This window comes from Bombyx mori, chromosome 22 (genome assembly GCF_030269925.1).
Source record: "Bombyx mori chromosome 22, ASM3026992v2".
Lineage (NCBI taxonomy): Eukaryota > Metazoa > Arthropoda > Insecta > Lepidoptera > Bombycidae > Bombyx > Bombyx mori.
The window spans coordinates 6,276,090-6,287,943 of NC_085128.1; the positions used below are offsets into that span (position 1 = coordinate 6,276,090).

Below are 11,854 nucleotides of genomic sequence, written 5' to 3' on the forward strand. Positions count from 1 at the left end.
AGGAGGCGCACCTCGCTGGGAGTGACTAAGTCGTCATCTCCCAGCTCGACTCCCGGCGATTCCGGTTTGAGGAGTTGGATTACGCTCTCTGACACCTCGCGATGGAATGCAGCCATCGAGGGTGCAGAGACATTCGGAGTGAACTGCCGCTCCAGCGAGTTGGCCAGGACTTCAGCACGAGCCAACGGTGTAAAACACCGTCTTCCCCCCTCGTCCTCTAAGGGGCAAGTGGGGGAAGGCTTGTTGGTGAGCCGGCGACAGATGCGGTGAAGGGGGGCCATCGTACGGTCGTCGGACGCGTCCAACAGTCCCCCCTCCCAGGAATCACCCCGGTAAGTCCGCATCTTAGTCGCCAGCTCCCCCTCAAGTCGGTTGAGCTCGCGCTTAATCCTGGGACACCTAGATGTCGCCCAGAGCCTCCTCAGTGCCCTCTTCCGACGAATTAACGTCTTGAGGTGCACCGGGAGTTCCGCTCTGGGCCCCCCGCTGGGTACCAGAGTCGTCACTTGGTCCAGGGCTCCCCTGATGGTGTCGACGAGACGGGAAGCCGCCGTGTCGACCTCATCAGGGGTAGACGGGTCTTGAAACAAGGATTGGTCGGCCAGCAGTCCCGTAAAGGACTGCCAGTCGACCCTAGGCCTGAGAGGGGATGTCGCGACCCGAGTGAGCCCCAAACCCACCGTGACCAAGATCGGTAGGTGAGGGGTACTCAGGTCGTACAGTGCCTCTATCGCTAGAGGGCACTGTAGCCCCTTGTGAACACACACGTCCAATACGTCCGGTTGGTACCGGGCCAACGTTGGAACGTGTGTGGGTTCGTTGGGGCCGACCACGCAGTAGTCCCCCCTTTCGGCATCCTCGTACAATCGCCTTCCGGGCGGCGTGATGATTCGGGAGCCCCAAGCGACATGTTTCGCATTGAGGTCCCCGACCACCAAGGCCGGATGGCGATCATGGTTCAAGGCCCGTCTAATATCGTCCTCGACAAAATCAGGACCCGGGGGTCGATACGCGGCATAAATCCGCAATTCGGCCCCCGGTACGTGGACCCTCACCCCGACCGTTCTGGTAGAGGCGAAGGTCAGTAGCTCAAGCTCCTCGTGCACCACGTCCCTCCTGACGAGCGCCGCAGTGCCCCTGAACGGGCGCCCGTTGGAGGTCAGTTCGTCCCGTCGGTACACGAAGTAGTTGGGCATCCTAAAATCTTGTCGAGGTTTGAGCTTGGTCTCGCCCAGGAGGATAACCTGCGGGTCATACTCCTGGGCGAGTCGGATGAGCTCCGACCTCCGGGACCCTATCCCGTCGGGGTTCCAGTAGATGATGCGCAGCTCCTGGCTAAAAATCGGGACGCATTGCTTATTTTTGCTGCGAAGAAACCATTCGCTCCAGTCTGAAGTTAGCTTTTGTATTTGCAACGCCCCGGTTAATCGCTTACTTACAAATGGACGAGCCCTTGAAAAGCAGAGCAATAAGTAAATTAAGTTTTTATTTTTATTGCTTAGGTGGATGGACGAGCTCACAGCCCACCTGGTGTTAAGTGGTTACTGGAGCCCATCGACATCTACAACGTAAATGTGCCACCCATCTTGAGATATAAGGTCTCAGTATAGTTACAACAGCTGCCCCACCCATCAAACCGAAACGCATCACTGCTTCTCGGCAAAAATTGACAGGGCGGTGGTACCTACCCGCGCGGACTCACAAGAGGTCCTACCAACAGTAAAATATGTTTCATAGCTAATTAGACACAAGTTTTATCAATTTTTTTTTCAACAGATCGTTGTCCTAACTCTCTCGCTAACACTTGTAGTGACAGTCGTGAGTACCCAAGAGCATCACGGCTACTATCATGGCCATAAACACAATCACGCTGTTTCATCCCAGTCTATTATTAGACACGATGTGACTCATGGTCATGGGAATGAAGGTCAATCCTACCATGTTGTACCAGTAGCAGCGCATCATGGAGCTCCGACTATACACGCTGCACCCGTGCTCGTGCATCACCATGAACACGCGCCAGTACATCATGGAGACCAGCCTCACCATGAAGATTATGATGTAAGTACGTTTTGCTGGTCGAGCACATTGTGACGTCACCCCCTTTTAAAAGGTCTCGTAGTGGCCTAAAGGATATGACGTCCGGTGCATTAGTATCTTGCGATGCGCCAATGTTCAAATGCCGCAGGCAAGTACCAATTTTTCTAACGAAATACGTACTTAACAAAATGTTAAGGAATAAAATCGTGTAATAAAATCAATCACACAAAATTATAATTTGCGTAATTACTGAGACCGCACGGGTACGTACCATCACCCTGCCTATTTATGCCGTGAAGCTGTAATGCGTTTGGTTTTAAAAACTGAGAGCTTAGAACTGAGATCTCAATGTAGGTGGCGGCATTTACGTTGTAGATGTCTATGGCCTCCAGTAATCACTTAACGCTAGGTAAGCCGTGAGCTCGTCCACCCACCTAAGCAATAAGAATAAGAACTTAATTTACTTATTGCTCTGCTTTTCAAGGCTCATCCCAAATATGCGTTTGAATACAAAATCGAAGACCCTCACACTGGGGACCTGAAGAGCCAACACGAGACTCGTGACGGTGATGTCGTGAAAGGCTACTACTCTCTGCATGAAGCTGATGGATCTATCCGTGTTGTGGAATACTCCGCCGACAAACACAATGGGTAACTCTATTATACTGACAAAACAAAATTGAAACATCGAATACGACCAAAGTCTCTAGACACAGCTCCGCATGATACTTTTTTAAGTACAAGATAATGAAAATTTTAATACACAATATCTAGTATAATTTTAAAGAAATGGAAGAATCCTTATAAAAACTCTATTGAATAGTTAGTAATTTCATTGCTATTCAATTTTATAGGCGGAGCACGTTCATTTTGGTTTTGTAAGTCTGCTTAAATTTTAAATTAGTCTGTGATAATAAAAAAAAGACAAAATGCGTAAAAACTGTAAACGTTGGTCAATTATGAAAAAGAGGACTTAAAAATATCTGAATACTAAAGTTTAAAACCCAGTCAATTTAGCGGATTTTTTTTTATTTCCCGCTTGTCACAAACATGTTACCAAAACGTGTTTTAACATTAATTTATTAATAATGAGAATGAATATAGAAATTACTTATTAAAGAAAACAAACTCGATCTATATGTATTTTTATCAAATTCGATAGGCAGGAAAATGCATGATATGTCAATATAATTGCTACCATTCATCATTGATATATAAAGTTCGGTGTCTCAACAACATTTCCTACAGATCGGATTTACATATCGACATATAAGGTATCAACCCTCGTAGGGTGACAATAAACTCTGCCTTTATACTTTTTTTTTTTTTACTGGAGCCCATAGACATCCACAACGTAAATGCGCCACCCACCTTGAGATACAAGTTCTAAGGTCTCAAGTATAGTTACAACGGCTGCCCCACCCTCCAAACCGAAACGCATTACTGCTTCACGGCGGAAAAAGGCAGGGTAATGGTACCCACCCGCGCGGACTCATAAGAGGTCCTACCACCAGTAATTACGCAAATTATAATTTTGCGGGTTTAATTTTAATTGCACGATGTTATTCCTTCACCGTGGAAGTCAATCGTGAACATTTGTTGAGCACGTATTTCATTAGAAAAATTGGTACCCGCCTGAGATTCGAACACCGGTGCATCGCTTCAACACGAATGCACTGGACGTCTTATCCGTTAGGCCACGACGACTACTAACTACTACTATTAATATTGTTGCATTTTCAGTTATTATTGCTCATAGTTCGATAGAGATAGGCAACATATAAAAAAGAAACAAACACTACTTTGTAAATTTATTACATCACCTTTGTAGATTTTAAAACATGTAAATTTACTATTTGTAAATTCATTTACAAAGCTGTTACACTACAACTGCTGTTGGTTCTCAAATAGAATTTGTTTTGTTTCAGTTTCAACGCAGTGGTCAAGCACACTGCTCCGACAAAGCACGCTGAACCTGTTCAACAGTACTATAAAACCTTTTTATCTTAGCTGTGACTTAAAACAAAGATTAACAAAACTTAGTTCAATTTGATTCATAAATTAAAGTTCGATCGTAGTATCAATACGAAAACAAAACACAGATTAGCTGAGCTAACTACGACTAAGATTTTTCGCTCCATCCATTCTTTTATTTAAATGGTGAATCGTTTATGAAAAAAAAAATTTTTTTTTTTTAAATTAGAAACGATATTGCTAGCAAGCTCAGGGAGCCTATATGACAATTTAATCCATAATAAATAACAAACTGTTATTGAAAATAATCCGATGAAGAAGCAAATTTGGTTCAAGCTTACCAAAGAATTCAATAGTTTGTTTTTATTTACTTAAGCCAAGCACAATGCAATTTTGGACATGAGTTTACAGATTTGCTTATTTACTAAATTGGACACAAAAAACAGCTGTTTAGTGGCCGTCGAGTGGCCATTTTGAAAAGAACAATTCCCCAATCTTAAGTTTAATCGCTCCCTCATGACCGCTTAACCTTTGAGATAGTTCAAACTCCAAAGGAGAGTTTAACTATGATTGAAATTTCGAGTTAATCGTCAGTGACCGCTTGAAATTTCGATTTTAGCTTAAACTGCGATTGGTATTACGGGCCTAAGGGATGCCGCAAAACATCGTACATTCCGGTTTGACGGATGGAATACCCGCAGCTGTTATAAAATACAATTGGTAATTCGACCTCATTGCATTGGCGTTGGCGTTGTTAAGTTTATACGATCCGGTAACCACTTAAAGTTAGGTGGACCATGAGCTCGTTCACTTACCTACGCAATAAAATAAAAATATCTCTCAAACACACACTCTTATGGTTTTGTTATGTTATTATCATAGTTAATAAACTGTCTAGTCTAATTAATCGAATATTTGTGTTTATTTTATTTGAGCGAATTATGCGAATCAATGCCATTGTTTGTATCGATTTCATAAATTCAATCTGTTTGCAAAACAGATCTGTCTTTAGTAATTATTAACACAAAACAATGTATCTGAAAAACTAGATTTATCAAAAGTGGTTATGATGATATTTAAAATAAAGTTGCAAAAAATGATCTAGTCAATTTTTCTTTTGTATTTGTAGCTTACCAATTCACAAAGTTACACAGGAAAGGAAAAATACATGTCTTCATAACTCGCCGTGGATGATATACATAATTTTTTTAATTACCTGAAAGTAGTCAAATTTTTCTTTAAAATCGCAGTTGAGGGCAAACTTCATGGGTATCATATTGACGATGAAAAAGTTATGTGTCATAAGTAACTAGAACATGAGCTAAGCTCGTATTCTATTTAATCAATCTGGAACATGCCTACGGGATTTAAGCACCAGTGTCGCATTGCTCGATGTGAGTGTCCCAGGCGTATGAAGGACGAATTTGTAGGCAGCAGCTTGGTTCTGCCCTGGCATTGCGGAAGTCCATGGGCAACGGTAACCACTTACAGTCAGGTAGGCCATATACTAGTCAGCATACAGAGGAATTAAAAAAAATCAGCTCTAACGCTTGACGATAATAATGAAAATTTTATTACATTTATATTTGAAATTATAATAGTTTGCAACACTTAATTATTAATGGTCTCTTTTAATAACAATTACTTGTAAGAACTAGGGCGAGAATGTCAAAAAATGATTGAATTGAGACTGGTAACAGTATTTCAAAACTTCACTATCACTTCCCGCATGCGTTTAAATGATTTGTTGAGCTGTCAATTATCGTTTATTTTGTTTCACGACAAATCTATTATATAATGATTAAATGGTGCTGCTCAAAATAAAATTAGCTTTAGCAGGAAAAATAATATAATTTTAGAATACGAAAAGCCTAATATTAACCTTTACCGTGGCTTCACCCGCGCGTTAATGGGTTGAAAAACGATCTCTCTGGAATTGTTTTTTTTTATGAGTTATTACATACCCTGTATTATGTTCTGTATCCCTGACAATACATGTACATTGAAAACTTCCTGATGGTCGGTTGAATTAAGATGTAAAATCGTAACAGAAGATGAAGCGAACGTAACGAAAGCTGGTCTGATATGAAGTTTGATAATTAAACTTTTAAATGTTGTTTAACTTGTAAAGCTTTCTTCAATAGACGGCAATATTTAAATACACTGATTCCGTACATTCATTTTTATACCAGATGAGGAGGTAGGTATATTAATATATAGATATGAAATAAATATTTTACTAAATCCCAAATTTAAAGTGTAGACTGACGTCTCACGCAACCGATCTTAGTAGGACTAAGCCCGTCTCCACGGTAGCCCTCTTCCTCGATATTGGGAAGGCGTTCGACAAAGTGTGGCACAATAGTTTAATTTACAACATCAACCTCAGGAATATGACAAGCGTGCTCTTCAAAAGGGGTCGCCCTCCCGAAACTACTACTTGTATCTTGTCTCGAATTAGGTGCGTTAACTCCATTTCCGCCATCAAAATCTTTGGCAAACCCGCATCGTAGGCTTTGAAGGCCAAGTCCATGCGCCACACTCTACAAAACTTGCTTACGTCCCGTTATGATCTATGTAAGTGTAGTGTTTGCTCCGCGACTCGCATACACATGAACTCTCTCCAGGTCATCCAATACTGTTTTTTAGGATACCCGTTGGAGCACGTGAGTTGGTACGTGAGAAATGTCGATCTTCACGATGATCTAAATTTATAACTAATAGTAAGTATATTAAGGTAGTGACCGGGCCACGATAAGAGGCCCCTCTTATCGTGGCCGCCGCTAATTACATATATGACCCAGGCGACGGAGCAACACAAAGCCGCCGTCACCAGAAGCATGACTTGTTGGATCCCCCAGATTTTCTCGTCAGTCGATCATTCTCGCTACTTTTAGACTCTTTACCGTTCACCCTCCTTGTATACGATAACTACGAAAAGTTCGATGTGCGAACTAGCCCACAGACTGAGTTACTGGCCGAATCTTCTCAGTGGGTCGTGATTCCGATCCGGTGGTAGATCTTGCAAAGCACTGCTGTTGCTAGGGTTAGGTTTAGCAACTTCCTCAGGTTAGAGCTCCGTGAGCTCACCTACTCGCCCGGTTACGCTGGCATAACCTCTAGGCTACCGTTTTGTTAGGAAAAAAATACGCAAAGCCTAACTGCCCTAAGTAATACTTTACGTGGATCTAAATACTAACGATCTTATTCAGAATGTCTTATCGTAAGCGTACGGTCCAACTGATTGTAATCCATCTAATCATTTCTAATGAAGCTAGTCAATTTTTAAAAGCAGCAATACTTTAGATAATTAATATGTGTTTAAAACGATTTAGCAAAATCTATATTTATAAAAAGTTGATCTCATGCAAATGTTTTTGTATTTATAACTTAGAACAATTTGGGATTTTTATTAAAAACCAGAACGAATTATTAATAAATAAGCTTTATTATGTTTCTAACTTGATATACACATGTAGTAACAACAAAACGGCAACAAATTTTAAGTAATTTTAGTACAAGAATACACAATATCAGTCTTCGACTAATAATTTAGTTTTCATGATGACTCTCAATGTGAACATGTTGACCAGGAGCTGAATGCTTGACAATGGCGCTGAATCTGCAAATGAAATAAAATTTAAAGAAAAATTCATGATAATTTTCATGAAAATCGGACCTGGTTGGCTTAGTTAATTTAAAAATGTGTTTTGTTACGTACATGAACACGCACGGATACCAAACCATACAGCTTACGTTCCAATTCCTCTTGCATTCCGATGAACGGTAAAGAGTCGGCTAGACATTCACACTGTAATGCTTATTGGCACCAGTAGCCAATTAATCAGTTGGATTTTAAATTCAACTAATCATTTAAATAACAATTGGAATGACAGTTGTTATAATTTGGTATCAAAATTGAAGAACTCACCCTTTGTGCTTGTCTGAACTGTATTCAACAGTCCGAACTGAGCCATCAGCCTCGTGAAGACCGTACACGCCCTTCACGACGTCGCCATCACGGATCTCGTGTTGGAACTTGTTGTCTCCGGTGTGAGGGTCCTCAACTTTGTACTCATATTGATATTTAGGGTAGGCCTAAACAGTAAAAGTGAATTTACATAAAACGCCTTATTATGCGCCGACAATAGAATTTATCGTATCGTTTGAAACGGATGAGTTCGTGCTACGATTAAATGAGTGGAAAGTTGCCATGAAATTGGAATTCGGAAATTAAGTCGTTTAAATTCTATTATAGAATACTTACGTAATAGTCAATGGGTTCATCGTGTGATTCGTGAGCATGTCCTTCGGTCTGCTGATAGACAGGGGCTTGTTCAAGATGAACTCCACGGTGGAAGCTAAAGCCTTCTTGCGGCCGAGTGTAATGAACTTGGGGCTTGTATACTGGTTTTGCCGCAGGAGCCTCGTGTTGTACTGGAGCAGGATAATGCACCGGGTAATGTACTCCTTGGTATTTGTGAGTGGTTGGTTGGCGTACTTTCACATCTTCGTTTTGCTCCTGCACGTATTGATAAATCCCACGTTCACCGCTGTTCTCTTGGGAATCTTGCTGACCGCTTGCAGCATGATGGATGATGCTCTGAGAAGAGTAGGCAGGGGAGTAGCTCTCTTGCGGCTTTTCGTAAGCTTGTTCAGCGGGACTAGCTTGAGCTTCTTGGTACTGCTCTTCACTGATGGGTGCAGGTTCTTGGAAGGACTTTAAAGGAAACGATGGATGAATGTGCTCGTAAGGGCGATGCTTGTATTCCTTGGCTTGTTCTTGTTGAAAAAGCTTCTTCAGATTATACGGCTTCTCTTGACAGGAAACCACTGCCACGGCGACGGCAATCACTAAGATCTGCAACCAAAAAAAAAATTGTTAGGGAAGTTCTAACTGAATCAAAAGTACGATTTATATTTCCAGAGACTAACTTTAGCTAGCATGTTGTTCTTTCTTCCTCGACTTCCGCGGTGGAACTGATGAATTAACATAGTCATTAGCTCAATATATACTGGAGACGTTACGAGAGAGTATTGAATAGATTTGCTACCGCTTGGGGCGTTATGTTTGTAACCCAACACGCGCGCCGGCTTCATGACGTAATTTATATAACCAATGTGAAGGTTGTCAGTCCATTAACTGGTGCAGAGCTCTTTTTTGCGGATGCTCTGATTAATAATGTAGTTAGATCTATAAAACCAGCCTAGACTCTAAATTAGATATCCAAAAATGGCATAAATCTGTAGAGAGAAATCCACTGTAATTTGTATTCTAAGTCGGTTTGATTGTTTCCTCGACATACACTTTTAAATCTAAACCGATTTCACTTTTAAATTATGACGAAAATTGCAAAATAATTGTTAATTTTTTAGCATCTTTGCATATTTTATGTTTAGGAGATGAAGAGTTAGAAAGTTACAGTCACCGTTTAGTCTATTTTTATAAAATAAATTAAATTTAAAATAGTTTGCAAAGACTATTATTAGTTTAGAATTTTATTTTTATAGAAAAAAATGTTTTAGTAATACGTAACTTAAGGCAACAATTGAATAAATGGTTTGAGTAATATGTTAATTGAGTGAAAGCACTAACTTAGGTTAGCACCACACTTGATACATCCTCATCATATAGTTTAGTTCAAGTGAAAAATTGTTGCAATTACCATTGTATTCTGCCTATACTGTTCCTCATTTTATCTGATGGTCTATTACTATAATTCATTGATATTCCTAACTTTAAGCCATATCTGAATTAATTAATTTTATCAAACATTTGAAAGATTAGTCTGTACATATATACAAGAAAACGTTTTTTTTTTCGTTGGAGAATTCAATACACGGAGAAACTAGGAAATAATCTAAGATCACGTTTTTGCCTCTTTATCTGCTGATAGCGTCAAGGGGCTATTTTCGCTGAATCAACTGAATCGGAATCGTAACCCACGGAGAAGTTCCGGCGAGAAGCTTAGTGGGTTGTGTGGGTGTTTATGTGATATCGTGTAATTAATCGAATTAACCGAAGATCGGGTTCAGTGGCGAGCTTTGGGGGAGGCCTATGTCCAGTAGTGGACTGCCGTAGGCTGATGATGATGTGTAATTAATCATTATCACAAAAAAAGTTAAATATGCCAGCATACGCTGCACACGTATTTTACCACAGAAATATTTTCTTTTTAAAGACCACTGTCATGAAATGTTGAATTTTGCGTGATTACTGGTGGTACGGTGGATGGATAGCCGCACGAGTAAGTACATCAGTTCCATACTTTTTTATTCCAGTTTAGCCTAGCGCTTTGGTCTAGGTGCAATAGAATTGAGACTTCAATCTCATATTTATAACTTTATGGTGGCATCCACGCTATGATGTCTAGTGGTTCCACTTAGCAACAAGTGGGCCTTAAAATTTCGTCTTCTCATTTAACAAAAAACACAGGTCACGATTCTGTAGCAATTAAGTAGGATTCATTTAAAATTGTTTGACGTTTATCTGACATTTTGGATTCATTATTTAGTAACATATTTTTCTCTTTAACGCAACACATTTTAATGGAATTTACTCCTATACATATGTTAGATGAGTATTTTTTTATGCCTATAATCGGCGTTTACCATTATACTAATTGGCACACACCCCCGATCACCCTTTTCGGCCAACTCATACCCTGGGCCAGGAAAGTTAATTACCCGGGTGTCACCCTGGATGCATCCATTACATTCCGCTCACATATAAAATCAGTCTGCGTGCCCCGCGTTTATTCTCGGTAGACTCTACCCCATGATATTTAAGCGGAGTAAAATATCCCTTCGGAACAAGGTGACACTTTACAAAACTTGCAACGTTACTTCGATAAGGCTATGCGTCATGATAATCGCCTTACCGTTGCCGCCGCTGCTTACTCCCCAAATTCTGATCACACAAGAGCCAGTCCCCGTCGACGCCGTAGACACGGCCTTACAGATCCATCAGATCCAATAACCCTTGCATTAGATGCCTTCAGGTCTAACGCTAGGAGCAGGCTTACGGACCCCGGTAACCCTACTCATTGAACTCGGCAAAGAGTTTGAAGTGCAACCTAACCCATGCATCAGCCCGTTGAGTTTGTTTTTCAAGGAACTTCATTTTTGGTTATGACAGTAAAAGAAAATATGCCATGCTGTTCCTTCATATTGGGAGACGTGAGTACCGCATAATATGAAATGCTAATCCTATTGATATCCTACATATCGTCCGTCAATAATAGTGTACTAAATTGTGTGATGATGGATTAGAAACGTGGGCCTTCATGCGTCAATGGCCCCACGGCTGAATGACAAGCCATTTTTTTTTATTGCTTAGATGGGTGGACGAGCCCACAGCCCACCTGTTGTTAAGTGGTTACTGGAGCCCATAGACATCTATGACGTAAATTGAGATATAAGTTCTAAGGTATCAGTATAGTTACAACGGCTGCCCCACCCTTCAAACCGAAACGCATTACTGCTTCGCGGCGGAAATAGGCGGGGCGGTGGTACCTACCCGTGAGGACTCACAAGAGGTCCTACCACCAGTAATTATGCAAATTATAATTTTGCGTGTTTGATTTTTATTACACGATGTTATTCCTTCACCGTGGAAGTCAATCGTGAACATTTTTTGAGTACGTATTTCATTAGAAAAATTGGTACACGCCTGCGGGATTCGAACACCGTCGCATCGCTAGATACGAATGCACCGGACATCTTATCTTTTAGGCCACGACGACTTTGGAAAGTTAATATATAAAGATAAGTTCAGGCACCCTTTAATAACTTGTTAATGAATTAGTGACTTAAATGACTTGATGATCTTTGTTACAAA

The 11,854-nt window shown here is 40.8% G+C and overlaps 2 protein-coding genes across 2 annotated transcripts; one reads left to right on the plus strand and one right to left on the minus strand.

Annotated features, from left to right (window-relative positions):
• Nucleotides 1–1,776: 1,776 nt before the first annotated feature.
• On the plus strand, nucleotides 1,777–4,137 carry CPR124 (cuticular protein RR-2 motif 124; the record flags this gene model as incomplete). The annotated part of the gene is given in 4 exon segments (NM_001173155.1): nucleotides 1,777–2,061; nucleotides 2,525–2,691; nucleotides 3,969–4,031; nucleotides 4,033–4,137. Coding segments are annotated over 4 exon segments (516 nt in total), but the record flags the coding sequence as incomplete, so codon positions are not given.
• A 3,306-nt stretch (nucleotides 4,138–7,443) lies between these two features.
• CPR123 (cuticular protein RR-2 motif 123) lies at nucleotides 7,444–8,999 on the minus strand. Its single transcript, NM_001173175.1, has 4 exons — nucleotides 8,950–8,999; nucleotides 8,282–8,875; nucleotides 7,946–8,112; nucleotides 7,444–7,636 (listed from the first exon to the last, which is right to left on the minus strand). Exons 1-4 carry the CDS (start codon nucleotides 8,959–8,961, stop codon nucleotides 7,567–7,569), a joined length of 843 nt encoding a protein of 280 aa, NP_001166646.1. The 5' UTR covers nucleotides 8,962–8,999; the 3' UTR covers nucleotides 7,444–7,566.
• Between the last annotated feature and the right edge of the window lie 2,855 nt (nucleotides 9,000–11,854).